Below are 27,959 nucleotides of genomic sequence, written 5' to 3'. Positions count from 1 at the left end.
TATATGCGTAGATTGAAATATGGGAATCGAACCCGGCATCTTGAAAAGTAGATGATACAGTCCACGAAGCAAAATTAACGAGCATTGCCAAAAATTAAGCCTGACAAACTATGCCCGAGCAGCGGTGGCATAGCGACAATGGCATCTGACATTTGAATAAATGCAGAAGGCGTGGTCAACTATCCTGAACCGAGGTGTAACTCACCAGACCTTTCAGCCAACAGAAAATACTTTTTATATGATGTAAAGTTGTATGGACGGCTTCATAGTATAACTCACCAGACTTCCCCTCGCACATGATGAGCATCTGGAAGGCGAACCCGAGCGCCGTGTTGGAGATCAGACTCAGCAGCACCTTGGTGGTGAGGCTGATGTCTTCATACAGTACTTGGGTCAGCATGAACACCGAGTAGGTGGCGAACCAGGCCAGGCCCATGAACGATGCCGCTGTGTTTGCTGGGAAAAGAGAGAGAGGTTTTAGAATACGAGTTGAATAGAATAAAGGAAAAGCGCAATCTTCAGGGAATATATACTTATATTTTTTACAAACGAGTTGGTACTGAAATGTGCCTATGTTGTTGCTATTGACCCACGGATTTTTTTACTGCGTTGCTATTGTTTCTAACATTGACCCATGTCACTCTGTCAATAATTATCATCAGACATACTCAGTACTCGTCTGTTAAAAAAACAGAGTAAATATAATATACTTAGCTAAAGTTTTTCCGTGAGATATCCGGAATAAAAACTACATACTACATTTCTTGTCTCCTGTGACATCTGATATCTGTTTGGGGATGTCTTTGGGGAGCTGATTATTGTTACTCTAGTCACCTGGTGGATACTCGGCTTTACACTAGTCGAGAATATTAATTCATTAAACCAGTATAACTAGCCACTCACCCCTGGCAAAGAACACGGACACCATGAAGCTGAAAGCGAGCGAGGTGACGATGAACAGGAATAAGAAGAAGATCAGGATGGACCACGGCGTGTGCGTCATCACGGAGAACCGCTCGCCCGTGTCCGACGACTTGATGGGGATCTGGAAACGAGTCAAAGGTAGTTGTTGTGTTTATATGCGAGAGTGTTAGTACCTGGCTCACTCGAATGAGTCCTAAGTTCAACCATTTATCACTACGCTGATCCACTGCGAGGATGTATTCCTTCCCAGGATTTGAACACGAATATTTGTCGTGAGAAACGGGCGGTTACCAAAATAAGCTGCTACCGCTTTTAGTATGCAGTGTCAATCTATTTGGTAGTTAAACTGTGTAGAAGGTAATTGAAACATTCCTTCCCTTGTGACCTCAGTTATTTTTCGGTGGAAAATATGGCAATAAACAATTTGACGGCAGGTACCATCTAGTTTGAACAGAGCTTCTATTGGTACACCATTTACAAATTTACAAAATAAATAGAAATAAACCGTACCTTCAACAATATAACTAGCAGTAGCACGGAAATGCTCAAGTAGGTGATCTGTTTGATGAACCACGCCAGCCAGTGCAGCCAGCTCGGCAGACCCATGATGGTCATGGTTTCCTACAACAACAAAATAATAAACAATTTAAATAAACGAGCCTATATTATTCCATTCTTTTCTTTTCTATTGTTTTTGTTTTTGTACCTGTCTTACTAATATTTATATTTTAAGAAATTTATGTAACTAACTTTTTATGGACTTACAGTCTGCAATAAATGATTTATTATTATATTATTTATTACAACAGATATAACAGAAAGGAAACTGTAGATAGGAACATTATTTTACTAGAAGCCATTTCTATAGTTGAGACCTGTGAGTCACATGTCCAGCAGTAGACACATATTTATGTAAGAAAAGCGAGAAACGGGGATATGTGTAGATAAATAAAAGAGAATTTATCAGGACATCACCATCATCATCATTATTATTATTATAGTGAGGTCAAAGTGTCTTGCTCCGCGATCGAATATTATATTACTATAATTTAATAAAACGTCCATATTAAATAGACCTATACATTATACACGTTTACGTGTATTGATTTTAGATTTAGGTTGGCTTTTTCGTGGGAAAAAACATTATGGTAGTTATTTATTTATGTTCTCGACACTACATGAGGTAAAACACTTTATAGACGTCTTGTACGTATAGTCAGACCTACAAATTACCAAACATTTTTATAGAGAAACATAGTTAAAGAATTAAGTAAGTAACTCTTGGATGAGAAAACCAATCCACGCGAAAAAAAATGCTTCGTTTAATCGATATTTTATTGTGAAAATTTCGTGAACAAAGTTTCCTATGTGTTATAGCCGTGGCCCCAACCGTGTTGGGGCCTGATTCACAATGTCTAGGGTGAGAGCTTTCTAATAACTAATAGTACCAAATTTAGTTTCCCAGTGATAAAGTAACAAACATCCGTTGCGTTTGTAATGTTAGTGGGATAAAAATGGCGACGTCACAACGTTCACGTCAACATTTTATTAATAAGATTTTACATTTATCATCTAGGCGCTAATTCATTTCAAGGCCAACTATATTCAAAAGATGACGAATATAGAATTAAGTACTTTTTTATGATATAAGGATTTTGACAAAAAACTTTGGACGTCTAAAATTTACTAAACTAACGCTATAAAAATAATAGGATAAACTAAAGGTTCGCTATGTGACGTCTCTATGGAAAATTACATCAAGGCAAAGTATCTTATATGTGTAAGTATATTGATTACATAATATTATAGATACTACAGTGTATTTTTGTGTTTGTTTACTATTTCTTCCTTCAAGCCTAAACGGCTATTGAAAACCTTACAGAAAGCTGATGTCTGACCAGTAAAGAAACTTAATTAAACTCACCTTTAACTGCAACTCCTTTTCCGCCGTGACAACCTTGACGGTATTCACAAACGTGTACGCAAAGCAGAGCATGATGATCATAGATATGAACCGCTCCATCGCCAGCAGAAGCAGGTCTTCTGTGTACGGCAGCTGGGGCATCCGCTGCAGCAACACCTTCGTCTCTAGGGGCTGCCCGGACTTCGCTTTGATGATCTCTATAGAAACTGCGTGTTGGACGGCTAGGAACATTTCGCCGGAATAACCTGGAAAGATAAAATTGTGTAAGGCGTGGAAGATTGGGGTAAGGCAAAAATGCATACGTACTTAGTGTAGAAATAGTTAGAAGTGAGGCTAAATCACTTTATTTTAGTACCTAATGTAATTTTGTGCGTATTAGACAGATATTCAACAGTGAAGTCTCTCCATAACTACCGCCCTTTCGCAATCCTTACCAGCCGCCCTCTCTGCGGTGTCCTATTTACCTCTATAAAACGAATATTGAAGGTACAAAAAGAACCCATTAATTTGCAATTGGGAACGTTCATAACTTGGCAATAAGGGTGAAAATATACGATACAAATGACGGAGGTACATTTGTCCTTTTATTAAGTAAAGTATCTGTTCATCTAACTACAGTCATCAAGAACCATAATTTTGCTGAGTGAATGGAGGTTAATTGCTGAGCGCAATGCTAGTTTACTTTATGTATACGAGTATTATCCAATTATTATACCCATGGGCCATGGGAGGGATTTCAAATATGTTTAAGGGATTGCAGGACAACCACCAGTCTACTTTGAAAAAAAACTAACCTAAGTACTTGGAAGTATTAGGTTCATAAGTATAAGATTAATAGCTCTACAGTTAATCCGCCAATCACTAATGTGAGGAAACCTAGAAAGTACTTATGACGGACATAAATGCTTCGGCCTTGTAAAGTAGATACCTACATTCCCGCGGTCACCTAAATATGAGATGGCTTGCTTACTGGGTAATGCAGCAACTGTATGTAAGTAGGCAGGCCCCGCTTTTCAATCAAGTGGTAGCGGGTTCAATTATAGTGGAGACTAAATAGCTTGTGTGTTGTTCAAAATCTTAAGTCGAACGTCGTAAAAGATAAATTTGGGCAGAGCTACATTCTCTTATTATTAGATTCTATGGTGATGTGCACAGTAGTTTAATTGTGCTTATTGTGAAACATACACTTATCAACTATGTCAATTACGCATGTCCATAATGTTCAATGTCCATGATCTTAAGATCTTAAAATCAGATTTTAAAATCTGTGCGGATGAATCATAATTATCAGTATCAACAGTTTTGTGCAATACTGTTGTTACATTTTTATAGAATATCAACGCCTTTATAACTAACGCAACTTTTTCAGCGATTCGAAATAAGGGGGCTGTCTTCATAATAAACTGGAAAAATTGGTAGTTATAATGTACCCGAGGAACGGGCGTCAGGTGCATTACAACCCCAGTGAACACACATGACCTGCACCACCTAGTGTTTAAAGTATGACCTCAACAACGTCTAATCCACCACCGCCTCATACTTCATAAAAATCAATCAATAAACCAGTCCTTGAATCTAATTAAGGAAGGATGAATCAATATGTAGGCTACAAGCAAACGGCATTGCGTAAAGGCGACGTTACTGTTCGCCTATCAAGCCAAAGTCCAATTATTTGTAATTAAAGTTAATACGACGAGTACTGTTCGGTGCTATTGTCTTTTATTGAGACACGTGCATCGTACATTCCATTTATTCTGTTGGTGATCTTGGTGATATGAGAGAGGTGTGTTATACGTTTGTCATGTGTGGTTCCGAGAAGGACAGACGTAATCGATAGCGGTATTTTTTGTATGATAGCAAGGTTCACGAGATGTTTTTGTTAACAGGTTTCGTCAACATCGGTTTAGCGATCCTTGGAGAATCATTATACTTACTTAACTCTGTGAGCTAGTATATTAATAAAGTTAACGGTGGAAGATACAAACAATCTAAATCCGGCATCCATGAAAGTTGATGCATCTTCCGATATCAACACATAAAGTGCGTAACAATAGAGTAATGAAGTGGATACTGGAAAATGTTTATTACATCTGGCCCGCTCATTTAACATGAGGAAGAGAATGATTATATACTTATTTGATTTATACGATGTGAACTATGTATGACCCTCAAAATAGTCTCACTGTTGAATAACTGGTTGGTAAACTACCTACCTATCCAACACCTTGGCTAATAGTTAATCTGTGACCTCGGTAAGGTGAATATACCGCGAATATGGGTATTTGTTTGGTAAACTGTACAGTTTTACTGCACTGATGCCGGAGTCAATTATAGCGGCATAACGACGGCTGACACTCACACCGGCCTCATACATAAATCATCCAACCTTAGCCACACCGTCGGGTAAACAGAAAACTCATGAACTTACGATGTTTACCGTGGCCTGTGAGCGTTGCGGTTTCGGAGACCAGTAAATTATGGCATGTAATGGGATCGAGGGGTCAGCCTGTAAGCTCTGACCCCTTGACCCGATGACATTAGGAAAGTTGTAGCCCATACTAGCATACCATGGATGGATTTACACAGGCTAATGAAAATGGTAAGCCATGGAATGATTGCAACCTTGGACTAAGCATTGTTTAAAAGTTTCCTCGTAGGAATCATAGCTTCAATTCGTACTTTATCTTATATTTACCTGTGTCATTACTCATTTAGTTATAGGACAATAAAATATACAAAAAAAACAAGTTGATTGAGATTAAAGTTTTCAAAATGTTTCAAACCCTTCCGGTCATCGAACTACTTAATAGTGAAATGCATCTCATAATTAATTGACGAGCGCATTCAAATGCTGGGCGCATATTTATTCAAACATAATGTGGGCACACAGTTCATGGGTCAATCGACATCGACACTTCAGCTCTGGCACTATTGCTTGACGCATTACGATACGAAGCTTCAGAGATGAGTAATATTTTTTAAAGCAAGAATTGCCCTTCTGTTATGCTTTCGGTACCTTGTACTGCCATGACAGTCGTGATAAGCGCAGCAGCTCTCCGGAATTTCGTGTTCGTTAAACAAGAATAGCCCCTGAGATCTTAATTGACGCCTCAAACTTTATGTGGGCATACATTTCAACGTCCATGCTTCGCCTGGAGGGCGCCTAGGCGATACTACTTTTGATTAACGTATCAATCGGTAAAATTAACGCAATGAGATATAGAGTTTTATACAACGACATAGATTTTTATACAACGTAATAGAGTTTTATACAACGAGATAGAGTTTTATACAAAAAGATAGAGTTTTATACAACGAGATAGAATCATCGTTGGATATATCTAAATTAGATATAATTCAACCAACAAGAGCAGCCTTTGGTCTTAAAAAAATCATCCACTTACCCGGAGTCTTCCCACCGTACAAGTCGTCAGGGTCTCGCGGGCCGGGGCGCGCGAACAGCGGCAGCAGCAGGTTGGTGCGCCAGCTGGCGCGCAGCGGGTGCTCCACCATGGGCGTGCGCATCACCGCCGGGAAGCGCAGCGTCACCACGACGTCGTCCGGCCATTCTGTCGCCTCTGCAGGGTTAAGTTAGAACATGTAGGGTAGATTGGTAAGAATTTTTCGCTACACGGGTTCGTTATCGACGTAGATATTTGACACTATATCGCGATTCGCCTGAATACCTGTGATTGGTGGAACGTGTTAGGTAAATCATGAAAGGGTTTATCGACGTCGATAACGACCCCCGTGTAGCGGCTGCTGGTAAGGTTAGGACGTTAGATAAAAACAAAACACAAACACCCTGCCTATGAAGAGGCATAGGCGCCCTTCTGCAAGACTGCTATAATCTCGTCGCTGCCGCAGGCTTAGATTAGAAAGACAACACGAATATGCAGCCTGTGATAGGCACTTCGCGATATGGGTCTTCTCTAAGGCTGGTGGGTTATTGTTATGATCTACAAATGTTCTACAGAAGTGCCTCAACCACAACAACATATTAAATTCGCACATCATGACCATAAACTGTATCACATGGATGGGATTTCTAATCAAATTATGATGTCTTGCTTGATTGTGTTGAAAAGGTGAAAAAAGTTTCCTAACACCAAAACACATGACTTTAATATAACTTTGAAAACAAGTTTAGGTAATACATTATTACATTAAAGGCCAAAGTTGAAAATGGATCTCTGTTCCTTGTTTAAATTAGGGCCACTCCTTAATTAAATTCAAAAACAATATGACTAAACAAAATACTTACTTGCCATACTATCTTCAAACTGTATCCCACATAACACATGGTTCATGACATTAGGTTCTTTCAGAGCCATTTCCATTTCACTGGCGGAGGCATACCCTTTAGGCTCGGGCAGCATACTGACATCAAATAATAATGCCAAAAATCCATTCACATTGTCCAATACCACTGTTTCTATGGCTTTTTTAGTTAAAGTCCTTGTCAATGGGCTTTCTGGGGAAAATGCTAAAGTACCTTCTCTCCTGGCTGTTGTTAGGTTACCACTGAAAATTAATTTACAAAGCTTACTATACCATTTTTGCAGCACCCTGTACATGTACACTGCTATGAAAACATATACAGGGAGTGTGTTGGGAAACAAATATAAGAAGTTTCATGCTAAGGGTGACTAATGGGCTCACTTGAAGATTTCTACAATTATTACGCTATCAATCAGTGATCAGAGCTTCAAAGTTCATGAATACATAAGTAAACCTTTTTGACAATTTATAATTTGATTTGATATAATATTTTTCAATATATGAATATTGCAATTCGGCTGTAATTTACGAATAGTGTGTAATGTAAGAAAGACAAAATGAAGTTATACTTACAAACTTCTCCCACTGATATTAAAATATGTAGGTTGAAAGGACTCATAGTTCATTCCTGGTTTAGATTTTGGAGCTACAAGACTTCTAATGAGTATAAGGAACATAGCAAATATCACTGGCGAGGCTATTTCGAATATGGTCTGCCATTTGTGTCTCTTTTGAAGTAAAAAGTTCTTCCAAACTAATAGCTTCAGCTTCTTCCAATACATGGTTAATGAGATTTTTATGAGATTCAGAATCTGCAAAGAAATAAGTGATAATAGATTTGTGGTCTATTCATTTTATTAAATCTAAAGCACAAGGAATTTGAATCCCACTTTCTTTTTAACTTCAACTTCTTGAACTATAGTGAAAACCAATGTTTTTTTGGTAGGTTAATTAGTAGCTAATCTTTTTATAATTCAGTCTTGCATGTATAGCAATACTTTTTGTATTATACCTTAATTACTTTGAAGGCATGACTGGTGAAATGTATTAGAAAACATTACAACACAAAAGTTATGAGTAATGCTCTTAGATATTCTATAGATGAGTGGGAATTGCTTCTATGAAAATAAGCAGGTGTAATGATGATTAGGGAATTCCCAACAACTTATCACTGTACACATAGTTTATGTAGAGTGTTGTCATTATTTATCACCTTGGATACAAGTACTGACTACTATGCTCAAGAAAAGTAAAAAAAACATAGTAACTATTTAAACCTAAACTGAGAACTGTTTTACGAAATTAGTGGGAACCTCTAGAAATTATATGTAGAGAAAAAGGTTTGAATAAGAACCTGTTGTATAATACAAAGACACAACATGAAATTATACTTGAATGATAATTGATGCGTTTTATGTAACACTGGCTATAATTGGTCCTTGCAAAGGCTTAAGTACTAATAATAAATGAAATAAAAAATATTCGCCGAACTAACACATTGGAGAACATGAAAAAAATATTAAAATGAATGTTGAAAAATACTTACTAAGACATTGTTCAAGACTTATTTTCCTAGTTTATTTATTATCACGACCGCCTTTGCTTAAAAAGTCTAAATTTAAGAGAGACTGGGCCTCCGGCCCAAGAAGCAAAATGTTTCTCCGCTCGCGAGCTCTACAAATTTCGTGTGAAAAAAACATCGATAGTAATTTGACAACTCTTTGACATTTGACAGTTCTGTCTGTGTGACAGTGACAGCTACAGCCAAATAGTGTTGTCTACGGTCCACTTGATATTTCGGCCTTTGGCCATTAATAGGAATCATGCAAAATTTCACTCGGGCTTTCTTTCGCTTTAACACTATGAATTTTAGGTCAAGTCAAAAAGCCTAAGAATCTGTGTAACGAATGATTACAATCTTATCTCAAATTTCTTATGTTTGATGCCGCTCAGAGGCGATTGTAAAAACGACAAAAAATGGCATATAAAACCAAAAATAATGGTTTTGCGAACATTCTTTTGTACCTAATGAATAACACTGCAATGATTAGTAAAATATATTTTTTGTCGTACAAGGACAGTGAATGGGACATTGTTATTGAATCTGTGAATGTTGATGATAATCTGTTTCCTTTTTTAGTCTGTGTAGCATAATGTCGTCGATCGCTGCCGTTGTTGTGTTGTTAGCATGAATTTATTGAATAAAATTAATTTACGTTGTATGTTATGAAAGAATTAAATAACTCAGTAATACATCTTCTAATGGAGAGCAGGAATAGCATTATTAGTACCAAAGAATAGTGAACACTTTATTGAATTATCTGCACCAAAATGTCGAGGAATGGCGAAGTGTCATCAAACCAAGGTATGAAGGAAATTATAAGATTTCAATCGATTCCTATTTTATTATGTGATTGATGTCCAAGACCTCTTACTATATATTCACTCTTCTGTACAATTTATCAACATTTACTATCTACGGATATAAACAAAACCACTGCATTATAGTAGGTATACGTACAACAGTTTAGTTACGTATAGGCACAAGAATTTTTGTTATGTTAGATTTTTCTTTGTATCTTTGTTAATGAGTACAGAAACTATTACTTGTTAATTCGCATGGGTAATTGTTATTTCCCAAAAACTATGTACAGCTGAAATTCGGGTTTTCCTTTTCCCTGTTAGGCTTATGCTAATCTCCCCATCAGCAGAGTAGTAATGTTCATTGATGTTCATAGCGGTTGTTGATCTTGTAGAACTGACAATGTTAGTACAATAACCAAAAATGTTACAGGCATATTTACTACCAAGTTGTATTGAGTAAGCAATTTGACTACTGACAACAAAAGTGGCTACACAGACAGTCATAAGGTGTCAATTGAGGTATTTCCATGCATGTCTTAGCTGCTAGTAGTGATTTAGCTAAGACCTGGTACTGTGTTGTAGTGAACTGTAGAAGAATCTTGTTTGTTAGTTGTCAAATTGCTGAAATATGTTCCATAATTGACTCATTTGATTGGTTGTTTCTACAGGATCTAATAGGCCACGAAAGAAACTGGACTTGAATTTAGGTATGGGTAGCAAAACAGAGAAACGTAAGGTGTTGGATCTCCCCCTGGGAGGGTCGTCGGGGGACGGTGCCGTTTTTGTGCCATTCTCAGCCAACTCATCCGGAGTTCCAAAGCCAAGAACCTCTTCTAGAACAGGAATCAGAGATGTGCGGCCTGACAGTACTAGGTTGGTATTAAGAAGTATATTTATTGACTGCATTTACAATTAGAATTACTGATCTGCACATTTTACATATTTCTATCTTAACTTACATACTACAAGTACAATAAACTTCATAAATAAGTATACACTTTGGCATAATGCCAAAGCCCCACCACACCTCATGTGGAAAATAATGGTTGGAGACTTTAGGACTTCACTAAGTATAAAAGCATTGATACATGTAAATTTATTTATCAATTTAATTGAACACATAATCATGAAACCATTACAATTAATTAAACATAAATTGATTGTAGAACCAGCTCAATAAAACACTAGCAACTATTTGCCTTATCCTTGGAATCCAGCTTAAGTAAAACAATTGTTATAGGGACAGATTCCGGATCTACCCATCCATGCAGTCATCAGGAAAGCTGCAGTTGTCTGCCACAGAGGTGTACGACTTCACCGCAGATGACCTTCAAGACCATGGGGAAATTGGACGAGGGGCTTTTGGAGCTGTCAATAAAATGGTTCACAAAATGTAAGCTATGCGATTTTCTATTAATTGGCTCAATACAGTAGACATCAAAGAAACTTTATAAAGAATACAGTAAAACCACCATAAAATTGTCTACTGGCTACAGTTTTTTTATATAAGACACCTAACTAATTCAGCCTAACATGTCATTAGTCAAATTTTTGCTTTACTTACCACAATTTAACAAAATTATAAGTTGTGAAATTAAATCTAATTGACTGCTAAAATTTTGTTGGTGGACTTTTGAAAGTAATAATCAATGTATATTTCTCTTGTCAGAACTAACCGTGTGATGGCGGTGAAGCGGCTGCGGTCCACGGTGGACGAGCGCGAGCAGAAGCAGCTGCTGATGGACCTGGAGGTGGTCATGAAGAGCAATGACTGCCCCTACATTGTGCGCTTCTATGGAGCTCTGTTTAAAGAGGTTAGTTCATGTTTCCTAATGATTTTAGCATGGCATTTATTGTTCCAAGAAGTTGAAAGCTCTAACAAAGGACAGATCTTTCTAACGCTGGATGATCCTTGGCAATTTCACTCCAGAACTCCAATAGGAATGCTTTTTGACATGAACCAAATTAATTTCTTATAATCTTTAGCACAAACTTCTCCAGAAAATTATGTTATCCCTATTTTGTGACTTTAATAAGTGTATTAATCAATATTTTTAATTTCAGGGTGAATGTTGGATATGTATGGAATTAATGGATACATCATTAGATAAATTTTACAAGTTTGTATTTGAAAAGATGAAGTCTCGAATACCTGAAACCATTCTAGCGAAAATAACACTGGCTACAGTCAAAGCCTTAAATTACTTAAAAAAGAAATTAAATATAATACATAGGTAAGTTTTGGTAACACACATAAACACACGCACAGGCATGCTTTAATATGTTTATTACCCCTCTGTTGTTTTACTAAGATTCTAATAGACTCATCCATCATACTAATTTTATCCTTGAGGCAAAAACACCATCTTTCATCATTTAGATAAGCATAACATATTCAAAAACATAAGACTTAAGTATATGACAATATTGCATACCTAACTCATCTTTAAATTATGGCTTATTTCACCTTTTAAAATACCCATTCAAAATCTTTGCAGAATATCTTTCGAAGTCAATGACCCACAGATGCTTTTAAAGTTACAGTTACAGTTATTTAGCCTCTACTCAATTATGTTCTCACCTTCCTTATTTATTTCGCAGGGATGTAAAGCCGTCTAACATATTATTAGATAAGCGAGGCGACATAAAGTTGTGTGACTTCGGTATTTCCGGGAAGCTCGTGGACTCGATAGCGCGCACCCGGGACGCCGGCTGTCGACCTTATATGGCGGTGAGTTAGCTTGATTTTCCATTGAATTCATTTTAAGAAGGTTCATTGTTTGACTGTACATAAGGTTAACATTGTAAAATCATGCCCTAACACTTCTATCAATCTCTTTCATCATTTCTTTGAACTACTCTGAGTGTCTTAAAGTACTACTCTACCCCTGAGTGCTACTTTGTAGCCCGGAATGCCGACGGGAAACCCCTTTGCAAAAATTGATTAGTTAAAATAATTTATAGTTACCTAATAAAAATAAATAATTAAAGTAGCGCTAACACAAGCGCTGTACTAAACTGCGCCTTAAAAATTCTAGTTAATCTACACAACTTGAATGGTTTTAAAATCCCAATAGGTCCTGATTGACCCGATTTCTTGCGATCCCTATTTATGCCCTTACATTATTCTAAACCTCCACCCCCCACAGCCGGAGCGCATCGACCCGGGCCGCGCGCGCGGCTACGACGTGCGCTCGGACGTGTGGTCGCTCGGCATCACGCTCATGGAGGTGGCGACGGGCGAGTTCCCCTACCCGCGCTGGGGCTCCGTGTTCGAGCAGCTGCAGCTGGTGGTGCAGGGCGAGCCGCCGCGCCTGCAGCCGCACCACCAGCTGCAGCCCGCCATCGTGCACTTCGTCAACACCTGGTGAGGCTGAAGATACTGTTGTTTTAGGGTTTTGCTGAGGATTTGACAGGATTCGGCAGTGGCGGATTAAGAGCATTGGAGGCCCTAAGCACAAAGCCTGTGTAGGCCCCTAATTTAGAACAATTTGTTCCTTGAAAAAGAGTGACAAAACAGTTCAATAGCTAAAACGTCCTATAACTTTTCTATAAAAAAGGATGGAAAACCACCACCACCACAGTTACAACTTACAACTGCGCAGGTACGCCGAGCTATCACACGGCACATTTAAGTACGCGCAAGCCTCATTTTTAACCGACTTCAAAAAAAGGAGGAGGTTCTTAATTCGTCCGTATGTTATTTTTATGTGTGTACACCGATTACTCCGCCGTTTATGGACCGATTTTGAAAATTATTTTTTGATGTATTGGGTTGAGCACAGGGGTGGTCCCTTTTTTCAGAATTTTATTCTACCCCCAAGGGTGGGTAAAGGGGTAAAAACAGGGTATGAATTTCCATTTTGAGCACCTATTAACCGATTCTAATCAAATTTAGAACGTAAATATAGTTCTTAATACAAAAAAATATGATGGTGACCTTGAGCTGATCTGATGATGGAAACGGAAGGCAGTCAAGGGAACTCCTCAACAGTATATAGCAACTACCTCGTGTTTAGGCTTGAATGAATCGTATTGACTAGTAGGACTTATTGGTATCATTTGCATCTTACGTTTAATTGACAATTATTATTGCAAATAAACTAAAAACAATAAAACAAAATATATAATAATTTTTAAAAAACCGACTTCATAAAACCACTATCAATCTTTCTTTTTTTTTAACCTTACCTATAGTACAAGCCGCAGTTAAAGCTGTGGTGATACTGGTGATAATAGTGATCAACCGCCACCAGGACCCGAGGTGTGCGGGGTTGCGCAGCCGGAATTACGAGTCCGGCTGTTTGGACCAGGGTACTACCCTCCACTAGCTTGCTAGTGGATCCGGACTTAGGTATGGATTCGTAATGGCGCTGGTTAGCTACAGGGAAAGGACAACGTTCGTCTGCCCGGTAGCTTATGTCACCGGGCGTCTCCCCCGTGCGCAGCTAGTGGCTCAAGTAGCGGTTTAGGACGAGGGCCGTTGATGCGAAAGAGTCACGGGGCACGTGAGTTTCCCTTATAGTTAGCTGGTCCGACGTCAGTTGGACTGACATCTCCGGTGCTTGACTGGATATCAAGAAGTGCGTAACAGATAGCATGCGCCGGCCGACCCAGCTGAGTAGGCTCCATGGGTAGACATGTAGGTCTGCATGTCGGGAGGTGAGCGCGCATTACAGCTCCGGTACCAGAGTGGAGATCTGGCAAATGGCTTCTCCATTGTCCCTAGTGTGGATCCCAAACACGAGTGCTCCGGATGGAGTACGGGAAGTGAGCGTGCCATCAACAGCTCCGGCACCTGTCAGGACATCAGGGAGGGGTCTCACCACCCCGAGGCGACTCTCCTAGTGAGTACTGTGGCTATACGCTGCAGCGGCTAGATCCACTGCTCCATGGATCCCTGATGTCAGACTGCCGTCTGACTGAAGGTATAGTGCCTGCAGTTTATGACCAAGTCGTCGGGAATTACAGCACGCGTAGCACAGTATGGCTGCGACAAGATATAAATGACAGCTAGTTGCAACAAATTGTGTGATACCAGTTGTCCTCACAAACGCTAACATGGCCAACACGAAATAATCACTACAAGATGTGAGTTACAATTTTGACAGCGAGATTGGAAGATTTGTCTTATTTCCTAACATAGGTGTACCAATTTGTCCACACTTGTCTCAGTTTGACATTTGTTTAGGTAGCATTTTATCACTCAAATTCGAAGGTGGTGATAACATGTGACACAAATTATTATTTGTTTAGTTTTTGTTAATTTCATCCTTGCTCTACAAGAAGAGATGCAGGAAAGGAAAATTACTATAATAAGTACTTATAGGGAGGATGATCCGGGACTCTAATAACCCGTTGAAAATGCTTTAATAACAACATTTGTCAAAACACACATCCTCTTTTTATTTGACTAAAATTATATATCATATTACTTATATGTAGCGGTGTTAGCTCAGACGGGTAAGCGCCCGCCCCTCACGGAAGAGATGTGGATTCAAATCCTGTCACTGACATGTGCTAATAAGTTAGATAGATAGACATTAATTTGTTCCACTTAAACATTTGTACACTTAAATTAAGAGGCGAAATGTGTGTGTTGAAGCAGACCAAAAGGGAAGCAACTCAGCGCATATGTTTGCCCTTAGGAACAAACCACAGATTTTCAGTTGTCTCCCATACTTATACTTTAAGTTTGCCTATTCACGTCAAAGTATGTAGGTAATGAAGTGGCTAATTGAATAGTTTGAATGCTAAATATAGAGTTCACGAAATGTAAATAATATAAACTGTACATTGAATACATCTGGCACACCGGGCAGTCAGCGGCTCATTCTAATCCTTCACCACAGCGACCTACCCTAGTCAGGCTTTATGATTTATCAACAACACGTGAACAAAACACTAACTGAGATGAAGTGGCTAATTGAATAGTTTGAATGCTAAATGTGGATTTCATGAAGTGTAAATCATATGAACTGTACATTGAATACATCCGGCACACCGGGTAGTCAGCGACTAATCCTTTCACTACAGTGACAAAGCCTAGTCAGGCTTTATTATTTATCAACTACACACTAACTATAAAAAAATAAGTGGGTATGCTAGCATGTACTTACAACTATTTTAAATGGTTATAAAAATATAATATTTTCTTTAGGTAAGTAAAACATTTATTAAACTTTTAATTAATAAATTATAAAAAGTATACTATTTCACACACCATAAAAGCATATTAGGTATTCTTAGTTATCAACTATCACAATAATCAGTCTGAACTTTGCTTATATCAGTCATCAAATGGGTCTCATAGTATGTATGCCAAGTTTTTCAACTTTATCAGTTCGGTGCCGCTCCAGTTCATTGTTTCACCACAAGGTTGCTAATGTCATCTGACCATCATTCAGCACCACCATTCACCATTCAGGTGGTTTCTGCCAACAAGAGCTCTCCAACCGTGTCTAGGGCATCAATTTCTGACCGGTTTTGACCATCTTCTGTCTTGCCTACAAGCCAATTTCAATGTTCTGTAACAAACAAAAATGTTTCATTAGATTTTAGTTATACTTATGAACTAAGAATATGACTCCTATTGTCCTCTTCATCATCATCATAACCCATCACGTCCCCACTGCTGGGGTAGGGGTTTCCTTCCAATGAAGGTAGGGTTTAGGCCTAGCCGACCAAGTAGTGCCATGTGAAAAAAGTTTTTTGAGTTGTTTTGTGTGCATATGCCCAATTATAATAACATGTCACGGGTACTGGCACTTACCTACTGTTTTTTTCCTTCCATTGATTATATAAATATTATTCAGTCAGGCCGTGGGACAAGCATCGAAGATGATATTCTGCGCCCGTCAGGATCCTGCCCGGGCTTTTTTCTCAAGGCCTTCTAGCTCCTGGGTCCGGGTAGACAGTGGGTGGGTCATCAGTCAGGTGGCATGCTGTTTTTGTTCTTCGTCTCAGGGATCCGATGCATCGACGGCTGCCGATAGCAGGAGCTCCCAAGGAATCTGAGCGTGCTTGGTCGGGAGCAAGCTTGGTCGTATATCATTTGATGAGACGATGTCCAAGAAACTCAATAAAGTAGTTTAATGAGCCAATATGAATCCATGGGGTAGCGCAAAGCAAAGTAATATTACCAAAATAATACACTCGAAACTCTCGAAAGCACCAAACAGCAAACAGTCAAAATTTTCTTCAAGTTTGACGTTTGGTGACATTTTAATTGTCAAAAAACCATAGACAATACAAACAACAACCACAAATGAGAGGTTTTCGGAAAAAAATAACATTTGAAAAACTTATTTGCACAGAGCAGAAAAGTTACAGTGTCACTGGGACTAATGCCGAATCACACAAATAAAACGAGTCCCATGTACACCCTATGCTAACATTTAAGACTGATATCAAAAAGTGACTCAATTTAATCAGTCACTTCACATGTTGTCTTATTATGGCCATACTAGCCGTGCAGGTCACTATAAATATATCACGTAGTTCGAAAATGGGTATCGTGTGGTGATACTTACGCGTGTGGTAGGCCCTTAACCAACCACACGCACGGTATTCCGTGTTTAAGCCGGCCTGTGCAGGCAAAACTGTGGTGATACTTACGCGTGTGGTAGGCCCTTTAATCAGAGCAAACTCATTACATCGGACATATTGTGGATGAATAAAATGTAGGTATAAAATGAAACAGCAGCATAGGATGGGGGCCTCTTACACGCCTCTCAGCGCTCCTGCCGAGCAGACGTGTACCTCCGCTGCAGTCTCCTTGCCTGCCGCCCCGCTGCGACGCCCCGCCGTCGCCGCTCTCCGCGACGCCCCGCCGTCGCCGCCCCCGACCCCTCGCCGTGGTCGACCGGTGCCAGTCACCGCTCGCCGCGCGCCGAGGACGGACCTCCTTGTTTCCGGACTCTTTACAAACGATTATTGTTTCTGGACTTGCATACGATTTTGAAAATCCACACCATTCTTGTGTGGTCGTATCGGCTGATACCTTGCGGTGTTAACGAACCCGATTACGGGGCACTGACCCGGCTGCCCGATATTTCCCTTTTGGAAATATCAACTTACCGGACGGGACTGGAACCATCAGCCTTGGGGGAACTCCTAGTTGATCTCCAGTTGTCTCCCTCCCACCCCCTCCTCATCCCTATTTCCTATTCCCATTGGACTGTTTGGAGTCGGTCTACGGCCCGGCTTCTCGGTCCTTTGGGCTGTTAGTGTAGGGACCGTTAGGACCTGAACTCAGGTACCCGTAGGGACAACTACCTGAACTCAGGTACACGCAGGCGCAATTGCACTACCTGCGCCTGCCTAGGGACTGTTAGGGTCAGTCAGGCACGCGTACCTGTTTACAGGTACGCAGTAGGCACTTTATCTACCCCCCTGCCGCAAGGCAGGGAGGTAAAAACCTTGCCCTTCGGGCACATTGTTCGTCGTCACGATGGACAATATGCTCGACCTATTGTTAGAATGGATTAGGCACGAGGACCCCTCTCTCTTCGAGAGGGCAATCGCTAAGTTTTGCCTGAGTCCGGCGTCGCCCGCACCCGCTTCGCCCGCTGAATTCCCTCCGTCGCCAGCTGAGTCATCTCTTTCAGATGCGCCGTCGCCCGCTCATCTCGCCGAGTTCTCGCCGTCGCCCGCTCCCGCTCCACCCGCCGAGCTCCCGCCATCGCCAGCAGCACCTTTCTCCCTGTCCGGAGACTCGTCGTCGCCTGCCGCCGTGTCGATGTCGCTTCCGTGCGCACAACCAGATATTAGGTCGCCTTCACCCGAGGCTATGGAGGTAGCCTCCATCTCGGAGTCCCCCGCCTCTCCTGATGACGGTTTCACCACCGTCACCAGGGGCAAGCGGAAGGCTAAGTCGCCGTCGCCAACGTCCTTGCACGCTGCGAAGGCAGTCAGGCCCTCAACATCTCCCATCTCGAGTGCACAGGTCGCCCCAAAGGCTCCCAAGCCGTATAAACCCCCCTCGTTAGTGATTCGCGACAAGGGTCAGTGGAACTCCGTTTCCCAAGCCCTTGCCGCCAGGAGGATCGGTTTCACCAAGGCCAAGAATGCCAGAGATGGCATTCTAGTGTCGGTGCCTACCTCCGACGATCACCGCTCTCTCACGCGGTACCTCGATGAGCGTGGTATTGAATACTACCACTGGGAGCTTCCCGAAGATCGTCGACTTCGCGTCGTCATCCGAGGGGTCCCCAAGGAGATTGACTCCGCGCTCATTCGGGATGACCTGCGCTCGCAGGGCATCCCGGCACTGGAGGTACACCGCATGTACGGTCGTTCCAAGTCCACGGTCTATGACATGGTCTTGGTCATCCTAGAGCTTTCTCCGGAGGGCAAAAGGATTTTTGACATCAAGGCAGTATGTCAAATTTCTGGTCTAAGGATCGAGAAGCCGCACAAGCGCTCGAGCCCTAACCAATGTCATAATTGCCAGTCATACGGGCACTCCTCGAGGAACTGCCACATTCGGTCGAGGTGCGTCAAATGTCTAGGTGACCACCACACCAAAGACTGCCCGCGACCAAAAGACCCGAAGGAGTGCACCGAAGCCCCCGGCTGCGTTCTGTGCGGCACTCTGGGCCATACAGCCTCCTATGGAGGTTGTCCTCAGCGTCCTCGCCCGCAGACTCGCAGAGGCTCAAAAAAGCCTAAACAGGCTGTCCAAACATCCCCCGCGCCTCCCGTGCACGTGGTGGAAAATTCGCCGCCGCCGCCAAATGCTTGGGTTAAACCCCCAACAATGACGTCGGCAACGAAACCCCGACCGGCCGCGCCACCGGTCAACAAACCTTCGCCACCGGTCAACAAACCTTCGCCTGTACACCCCCAGGCCAAGAAAGTTACCGCTGACAAGGCCGACCTACATGCTGCCCTTAGGGATTGTCTAAAGGTGTTGGCCACAGTTCTGAGCCAACTTGATAAGGAATAACTCTTCAACTGTGTTGCAAGAGTTAAACCTAGGGCCCTGACAATCGCGTTTTATAACGCTGACTCCATGAAGGATCAACGTGATCTCATTGGAGCCTTTCTCCGGGATCACGACATCGATCTTCTTCTCGTACAGGAGACAATGCTTAAGCCACATAAGAAGAATCCAAACATCAGTAACTACAGGATTATCAGACTGGACCGATCTGCGGGCCAAAGGGGTGGTGGAACCCTTATCTACTACCGCCGAAGTCTGCATGTCTGCCCAGTCGATACCCCTGAACTTACCACACTAGAGGCCACCGTATGCCGGATAGCTATGACCGGACATCCGGACATGTTCATTGCTTCCTGCTACCAACCTGGTAGCAAGTCTCTGGTGGGAGGGGATATTTCTGCGCTCTTCGGCCTAGGGAACCATGTTCTCCTGGCCGGCGATTTTAATTCGAAACATCCGAGCTTCAATTGCAAGACCCTCAATCCAAACGGCACAAAGCTCTTCGACCTTATGGATCGACTGACCTTTGATGTCATCGCCCCTTTAGAGCCCACACACTATCCGAGGATCTTGCACCACCAGCCCGATGTCTTGGATTTCGCCTTGCTCAGAAATATTTCCCTCCCAGTCAGAGAAATAGCAGTCAAACATGAACTGGACTCCGATCATAGACCGGTCATACTGCGGCTCGGCAGTGTAAACTCGGATTCTTCACTGCTTAAAACTGTCACCGACTGGGACTACCTTCACAGTAGACTCCAGCGTACAACTGAGTCGCCTGAATTAGAGCGAATACCACCCGTGATCCGCTCTAAAGCAGACATAGACGTGGCAATCGACGCCTTCAGCAACCACCTCCAATTAGTCGTAAAAGACTCATCTAGACAAGTTCCGGCGACGGATAACCACCGCTGGAAATTGCCCGAAGATATGAAGGCTCTGCTGAGGGCCAAGAACGCCGCGACCAGGGCCTATGATTACTTCCCTAGTCATGACAATCGGTCAAGACTTCGGTCGTTACAGCGTCTGGTTAAAGAGAAGATCAAAGAGCTTCGCTCAGAACGATGGGACAACCTGCTGTCGGACATCAGTCCTTCACATACTGCTTTTTGGAGCCTTTCACGCGCCCTAAAGTCCGATTCCATCTCTGAGATGCCTCCTTTAACCAGAACTGATCGCAATCTGCCCCCAGCCTTCAATGACGATGACAAGGCCGAGCTCCTTGCCGATAGCCTTGAAACGCAATGTTCGCCATCCACCGAGTCGCCAGACCAAAATCACATCGATAAGGTCGACGACGAGGTACAGCGAAGGGCCTCTATCCCCCCGGTCGATACTCTGGATCCCGTCACAATCACTGAAGTCAAGACAATTATCAAGGACCTTCACTCAAAGGGGGCTCCTGGATGTGACGGGATCTCCAACAGAGTTCTCAAAAATCTATCGCCCCCTCTCATCATATTGCTAGTGTCGATCTTCAACGCTTGCCTGGCTAATTGTATCTTTCCCGACATTTGGAAAATTGCCGACGTCATAGGCTTCCCTAAGACTGGTAAAGATCGGAGAAATCCGACCAGCTACCGTCCTATAAGCCTATTGATATCCTTAGGCAAAGTCTACGAAAGACTCATCCAAGCCAGGCTCAAACAATTCGTTTTCGCCAAAGGCCTCATTCCAGCTGAGCAGTTTGGCTTTCGAGCCGGTCATTCTTGCACTCACCAAGTGCATCGAATCACCGAGCACGTACTCAAGGGCTTTGCTAGGAGGAAGCCAAAGGGCACTGCTGCCCTCTTCTTTGACCTAGCCAAAGCCTTTGATAAGGTTTGGCACAACGGCCTAGTCTACAAACTCTACGATTTGAAGTTACCAGACAGGCTCGTTCTGATTATTAAGGACTTCCTCTCGAATAGGCTTTTTAGGTATCGCGTCGAAGGCACTCGCTCTTCACTCAGGACGGTCACCGCTGGTGTCCCTCAGGGCTCGGTTCTAGCACCTCTGCTTTTCTCACTTTACACAAGTGACATTCCGAGACATCCACAAGTCTCGCTCGCACTCTATGCGGACGACACGGCTATCTATGTCACAGACATTCATAACCACACCATTCGCCGCAAACTACTCCAAGACGCAACCGATGCCTTAGGCGATTGGTTTCGTAAGTGGAGGATGGATGTTAACCCCGAGAAAAGCACAGCAGTGTACTTTTCCCGGACTAACGCCTATTACAGATCGATCCAGCCGAACATTCGCATGTTCGGCAAACCTATTCCATGGGCTAACAAAGTAAAATATCTTGGAGTCACTCTTGACTGCAGATTGAACTTTAAGGCCCACATCAACAAAGTGAGGAACAAGGCGGCATTCTATTTATGCCGACTTGCTCCTCTCATTCGCAACCCCAAGCTCTCACTACGCAGCAAAGTACGCTTGTATCTGACATGCATTAGACCAGTCATGACCTATGCTAGCGTAGTGTTTGCCCATTCGCCCTCCATTGCTCGACTTCAGGTCATTCAAAATCATTTTCTTCGTCGTGCCACTGGTGCTCCCTACTTTGTCCGAAATTACAACTTGCATAAGGACCTTCAAATTCCGACCATCAGGAAATTTATTAAGGATTCCTCAACAAAATATTTCGACAAAAGTTCGGAGCATCTTAATCCGCTTATATCCTCATCATGCGATTATACAGTTAGGGTGGACGCTCCAAAGGGCTGGAGACGTCCCAAAAACATACTTACAGACCCAGATGACAGACTCACTGCTAGGTTGGCGACAGCGCCGTTAATCATCAGATCTCCCCACTCCCAAGTCCGAGTAGCATCATCATCTCTATTAGAGGAGGCTACCCGGCGCAGACGCCGTAGCCTCCAAACTTACAATCGATTTAGACATGTGCCAGGGCGCTTCACGCCACCCCCCACCCACCGCGACGTCCTAAGCTGAGGACACTTCAGGAGGCAAGCCTCCTGAAGTGACCTCATCTTAGTCGCTTTATAACGGGAGAAGGCGCCTTACGACGCCTTCCCCAAACGTTAGGCAAAGTTGCAGAGGTCGCAGGACCGCAACAAATAGGTATCCATTAGAAAAAAAAAAAAAAAAGGATGGGGGCCCCTGGAGGCCCGGGGCCCCAAGCACGTGCTTGTCGTGCTTATAGGTTAATCCGCCACTGGGATTCGGAGTACGTTCTTATAGCCTCGCATAGGTTTTGTGCATTTCTTCATAATCGGCGCTTTCTAATCAACATTCGCTCATAAAAAAAGCGTTAAAGAACCCATAAGACCGGCGTGCCGCAAGATACTGTTTGCTTTGATACTGTTGATTTAGGGTTTTGTTTAGAATTTGACAGGATTCGGAGCTCGCCTTTATAGCAACGCATAGGTCCCGTTCGCTTCTTCACAATCGTCTCTTTCAAATCAGCATTCTTTCATAACTAAGCCGTTAAAGAGCGTTATAGACCGGTTTGCCGCAAGGTTGCCATCTAGCGCCACAACTCTTTAATATGTACACGTCGTCGGTCTTACGGCATCACGCTCATGGAGGTGGCGACGGGCGAGTTCCCCTACCCGCGCTGGGGCTCCGTGTTCGAGCAGCTGCAGCTGGTGGTGCAGGGCGAGCCGCCGCGCCTGCAGCCGCACCACCAGCTGCAGCCCGCCATCGTGCACTTCGTCAACACCTGGTGAGGCTGAAGATACTGTTGTTTTAGAGGTTTGGCTTAAAATTTGAGCGGATTCGGAGCGTGTAGCTTATAGCAACGCATAGGTTCCATGCGCTTTTTCACAATCGTCGCTTAATAATCAACATTATTTCTTAACTAAAGTGTTAAAGAGCGCAAAAGACTGGCGTGCCGCAAGGTATCATTTTAGCGACATCGTTATGGACCATGGTAAATAAATGTATAAATTAAGCGCAAGCTATCTTTCTCTATGGTGAGACAACACATACTAGGCTGCTATTCACTTAGGCTGCAGTCGATGTAGCATCTCATTCGTTTGTGTCAACAGTGTTTGTGCTACTTTTGTTAAGTATACTATTTGTATTACTCAGCACATTATCAGTCGGTCTAAGAAAAGAATAGTGTATTGCGGATGATTGTTCTGTGTGAGTATTAACTTTTATTGCAGTGGTGTGTCATATGTTTTTCTTATTATTTTGTAAACTGAAAGGAAGCCAGTATTAATGACTAATGCAGCGCAAATATTAACAAATGTATTTAGAACACTATTAAACTAATTAAACATACATAATTGGATACTTAAAAGTAAACATAATAAAAAATATAATTCTCCAGACGAAACGGTATTTGTTGTTTATTTAGTAGGAACAGTGAGACACTCTGAATGTGTAACATATTTACAATATAATGTAACTTACAGCGCACCATCAACTTAAGTTAAACGTGCAGCTTAAAAACCCTCCAACCAAACCAACCCATTCATGCATCCATCAAAAATTAAACATTCATCTCTCTTCCAGCCTCATCAAAGACGAGACGGTCCGGCCGAACTACGACCAGCTCCTCGAGGACCCTTTCATCAAGGGCATCGACCAGAGCCGCGGAGAGGTGGCGGCATACGTGTGCGAGGTCCTGGCGGCCATGGAGAGCAACGGAGTCAGCCCCTTCACCATGGACCAGCCGGCGCAGGCCTGGATCGACTAGGCTCGTGGTTAAATACTGCTACGTATGGCACATCGGCAGCGCGTTAAGAGCGGCGACATCTAACACCCTAACGTTTGACGGTGACTTTATAGAAGGCGGCATATTTTGTGAACTTGTCACCTGTAAGATGCCTTCATAGATGCTTCTCTTGCCGTGTGTTGCTCGTGCTATCGACAAAATTAACGCCACGCCTGAAATGTTCTTATCTGTTTGTAGGCATCAGCCATTAATAGGACGCTTTTGACAATAGGGTAAATATTTTTTTATTTTAACAGAGGTTAGGCGGATAGTTTTGCGATAGTACAACAGACTGCTGGCGTCAGCATAACGCATTTTCAACCCAGTTTGAGAGTGTTTCTTGCCGCTCGAACACCAATAAATATAAAATAGTACATTGCTGAAAAATGCAGCGACTGTACCCCTAGGTGGCGACACCTCTGCATCATATAATATTGAATTTACTACAGCGATCGACTAGTAAGAAAACTCGCACTATGATAAGGAGTGAGATGCTTAGAGACGACTTAGAGCACGTAGATTAGTTTCACAGTCAGCCAGTTTGCTTCGCCAATACATTTTTGTTCCAATAATCATTGCAAGCATTGAAGAATATACAGAATTAACCATTTATTCGCTGACTGAGCCTTATCGGGACATGTCTTTAGGGTGGGGGTAGGGTTCATTCTGACGGTACTTTCTTCAGAAATGTGTACCTATGCTAGCGCGTCATAAGTTTGGCATAAGTACATATATATTTTCACTCCACTCGTGCCCTACCAGTTTCTATGTGCTTTGCGCCTTACGTGTGTTTTTGGGACTGTTGAGGTAAAAATTAAGGTGCAATGAAATCAATTACCAATTACCAGGGATGCCTTGTGTTACTCGTATATTATATTGATCAATCTCGTAATATACCTTCAGTGTGTGTCTCAACGTCCCTACGAATGCCGAGTCGTTTCGTTTGCAACTTGCTACTTGACAGGAAATGTCCACTACTTTCGCACTTGTTGGTATTATTACATATCTAAAGGCTTCTACATTAACGGCAAGAATCATGCTTAGTCAATCGCGAGCAGTATCACCCACAAGCCGTTATGTACAAGTTCTTTAGGTACAAAATATGACCGATTTTGAAGCAAGTTTACTCAAATCCCCGCACAGCATACATTACGTGCGACGACTTAAAGTTTTGAAGGCCTTCATTTGAGTTTAGTTGCTTGGAAATCGGGAATAATAAGAAAAATCATGATTTTTAAAAATATTTTCCACCGCTACACTTTTAGCAATTCAGATATTTTGGACAATGTGGCACCTAAAGGGTGTAGGTTATGGTAGTCTCTGTAGACGAAATGTTTCCAGATGAAAGGATATTAACATAATGATAGTGTAGTTCCATAGTTACATGTAAATGATAACCAGGTTCCCAATGCTAGATTCAATTATGTTCAGTTATAGGTGAAATGTTGTACAGAGATATTTTTTCTAAAATTATTCAATGGAGCTTATTGGATTATGGATGCAATGTCGCAAATGGATAGCTTGTTAGGATTCTTTACCTCTCCGTTTTTGTATGTATTTTAAATTTCTTAGCATGTAAGGATAAGTAATGAATTTGCCATTTTGTTTGCTCTTGTCATCTGTTTTAGTTCACCAGTTAGCTAAGTGTTATGCTGTAATCTTTGTAGATAAATACCTTGCAATACACAGAGTTTCTCACAGATATTTCATATCCTTATTTTTAGTGGTTTTAACTTATCTTCAGCTTATTTCTATTTTCCTATATTTATTGAAGTTATGAATGATAAATTATATAGGTTTGTTACATTTGAACCATGGTGTAGTAGGTGTTAGCACAAATGAGGTTATACTGTGTTGTGTTAGTCACTCTGGTCACTGTAATCTCAGACTGGGAGAGAGGGGAAGGGAAGGGAAGGGGCTGGGGGGAACCTGGCTGCAGACGCTAACTTCTTGTGATTGTACATTTTGATCTTCTATAGTGAATGTGAATGGCTTTTAGGTAAATTCATTTGGCTGAATGAGATACTTTGGTTAAGACATAGTAATTTTATAAATTTGTATATACGGACAGACAGATAATAATTATCAATAATTACTATCTAAAATGAGTGTAGCCTATTCTTTTTTATATGGCAGCCTTACACCTGAATTGGCAAAGATATTGTATTGTACATCACTATTGCAATTTAGTTTATCACCATATTTAATCGAAAAATTTATTTAATAAGATTTGGTTCCCAATTATTATCTTTAAGAAATAGAATGTTATGAAATACTACTGTTTTATTATTTGAATCTCCATTCAATAACACTGCAGATAAGCTTATTAAATCTATATTTGAAACAATTATAATAAGTACATAATATAAAACAAGATCTATCTACAGCTTCTCAAAGGTTAGCACCTTAGCAAGGCTTACATTCTATTAAATAATTAATAATTTATTCTAGCACATATGACAGTTTATTTTGGTTGTGAACTTTTCCAAATTTGAGGAAAAACTTGTAACTGGAACCATCACTCAGTTTTGGCGTCAGGTAGATGACATCAAGAGGCTTCGCCCCCAGGTCCATCAGAGGTATCCACTCATCAGCTGGAATGGTTCTATCTTTTCTTTTTCCCCAGTAATCTAAAGCTGATATCTTAATTTGTGTATTGTCTTCACTTATGTATATGAAGCCTATTATATTTCTGAATGGGATTGTTGCTATTGATAATAGAGCTCCAACCGTAATTCCTGAAAGAACAGTTCATAGTAACAATTTTATTTTTCCCTTGTATCTTTTTATCAAAATCTAGATAGTTTCATAACAACATGCCTCACCCATATATGCAGTGGTTGCTAAAACACCCTGAGGAACAATATTGAGCATCTCAAGAACCGCACTACTTGGAATTGCTATAGAACTGCCCACGAGCTGGTATACTTTCAGCCTATTAACTATAGCAAAGTATTTCACAAAAGGGAATGAGAATACAGTTTCAAAGTTTTGTGATTTTTCTGATCGTTTTCCATCGGTAGCAGAGGTACATGTTCTCGACATTTTACTGCCAGAACGATAAACTGAACTTAATTCTTTAAGTCGTAACATTTTCGACTAAGACATCTCTTTTACCATGTAAATTACTAAATAAATACAACAAATGAACAAATCTAATCTAACCTTAAAATATCTTGATTTTTGACAGTGACAGACAGCTGATGTCACAGACATAGAGAAAAGAACACTACGTTTTAAGAGATGGGAGTACAAGGGAAAAAAAGAAAAAAATACTTGTATTATTTTTTTTTATTCACGCGTACTAACAGAGGGTACCAACAAAACAAAAATTATGACGTACAAAACTGCCAACATAGCCCCGCTGAAATAGTGATGTGCTTCTTATGGATATTTTTTATCGATAACTAGTAAAAAAAAAAGTGCGAGTGTATGTATTACTTTAATTTCAGTTTTAAACAATAGGATTTCAGTGTTACACAATGACACCAACGTTAAGTCTCGGTTCAACGTTATGTTATGTTCCTATTTGAACACAAAAATATAATCCATAAAATAAACTCGAGATTTTCCGTTGACGTAAGTGCTATGATATAATGTTGAAATAAAATAAAAGTGGAAAAATATAATTATATTTATTTATTATAAAATAAAGTGTCTGCAGTAAGTCCCACACATGGAATTGTTTCTTTTTTTCAATTGTCTTCTTAAAATGTTGTGGTAGAAAATGATTGCCACAAATTCGTTTAAGTTGATGTAGCTTTTCAATAGGCACATAAACCAGATCCTCCTTACCGGTCATCTTAACCCTCTGTTTACATCTGCAAACAATATTTTTATAA

The 27,959-nt window shown here is 41.3% G+C and overlaps 3 protein-coding genes and 1 long non-coding RNA gene across 6 annotated transcripts in view; 1 reads left to right on the top strand and 3 right to left on the bottom strand.

Annotated features, from left to right (window-relative positions):
* The window catches only part of LOC105391092 (phospholipid-transporting ATPase ABCA1), a 39,726-nt gene extending 30,890 nt beyond the window's left edge, over nucleotides 1-8,836 (bottom strand). Inside the window, exons 1-8 of the mRNA XM_048626755.1 lie at nucleotides 8,676-8,836; nucleotides 7,703-7,941; nucleotides 7,113-7,372; nucleotides 6,253-6,426; nucleotides 2,849-3,093; nucleotides 1,435-1,545; nucleotides 904-1,045; nucleotides 280-456 (exon numbers count right to left, since the gene is read on the bottom strand). Of these exons, the coding sequence (XP_048482712.1) occupies nucleotides 280-456; nucleotides 904-1,045; nucleotides 1,435-1,545; nucleotides 2,849-3,093; nucleotides 6,253-6,426; nucleotides 7,113-7,372; nucleotides 7,703-7,911 (1,318 nt within the window). The 5' untranslated portion in view covers nucleotides 7,912-7,941; nucleotides 8,676-8,836. The remainder of the gene's footprint in view (nucleotides 1-279; nucleotides 457-903; nucleotides 1,046-1,434; nucleotides 1,546-2,848; nucleotides 3,094-6,252; nucleotides 6,427-7,112; nucleotides 7,373-7,702; nucleotides 7,942-8,675) is intronic.
* Nucleotides 8,837-9,269: 433 nt separating this feature from the next.
* Nucleotides 9,270-26,392, top strand: LOC125489768 (dual specificity mitogen-activated protein kinase kinase 4). 3 transcript variants are annotated; one of them, XM_048626753.1, is made up of 10 exons: nucleotides 9,270-9,494; nucleotides 9,924-10,012; nucleotides 10,162-10,366; nucleotides 10,734-10,886; nucleotides 11,163-11,307; nucleotides 11,558-11,727; nucleotides 12,095-12,224; nucleotides 12,643-12,723; nucleotides 22,982-23,118; nucleotides 23,916-26,392. In XM_048626753.1, the coding sequence occupies exons 3-10, from the start codon at nucleotides 10,203-10,205 to the stop codon at nucleotides 24,097-24,099; spliced, it is 1,164 nt and encodes a 387-aa protein (XP_048482710.1). In that variant the 5' UTR covers nucleotides 9,270-9,494; nucleotides 9,924-10,012; nucleotides 10,162-10,202; the 3' UTR covers nucleotides 24,100-26,392. The 3 variants fall into 3 exon arrangements, with proteins under 3 accessions (XP_048482710.1, XP_048482709.1, XP_048482711.1); XM_048626752.1 differs by lacking the exon at nucleotides 9,924-10,012; XM_048626754.1 differs by lacking the exons at nucleotides 9,924-10,012; nucleotides 22,982-23,118 and having other exon boundaries at nucleotides 12,643-12,860.
* LOC125489771 lies at nucleotides 15,649-17,204 on the bottom strand. Its single transcript, XR_007267230.1, has 2 exons — nucleotides 16,266-17,204; nucleotides 15,649-16,020 (listed from the first exon to the last, which is right to left on the bottom strand). It is a non-coding gene; the product is annotated as an uncharacterized LOC125489771 (long non-coding RNA).
* Nucleotides 26,386-27,288, bottom strand: LOC105391082 (transmembrane protein 186). The gene is made up of 2 exons (XM_011562491.3): nucleotides 26,943-27,288; nucleotides 26,386-26,855 (listed from the first exon to the last, which is right to left on the bottom strand). Exons 1-2 carry the CDS (start codon nucleotides 27,208-27,210, stop codon nucleotides 26,560-26,562), a joined length of 564 nt encoding a protein of 187 aa, XP_011560793.3. The 5' UTR covers nucleotides 27,211-27,288; the 3' UTR covers nucleotides 26,386-26,559.
* Between the last annotated feature and the right edge of the window lie 671 nt (nucleotides 27,289-27,959).

This window comes from Plutella xylostella, chromosome 17 (assembly GCF_932276165.1).
Source record: "Plutella xylostella chromosome 17, ilPluXylo3.1, whole genome shotgun sequence".
NCBI classification, from domain to species: domain Eukaryota; kingdom Metazoa; phylum Arthropoda; class Insecta; order Lepidoptera; family Plutellidae; genus Plutella; species Plutella xylostella.
Note: the sequence above shows the minus strand (reverse complement) of the source record. Positions and strands in the feature narration are given on the sequence as shown.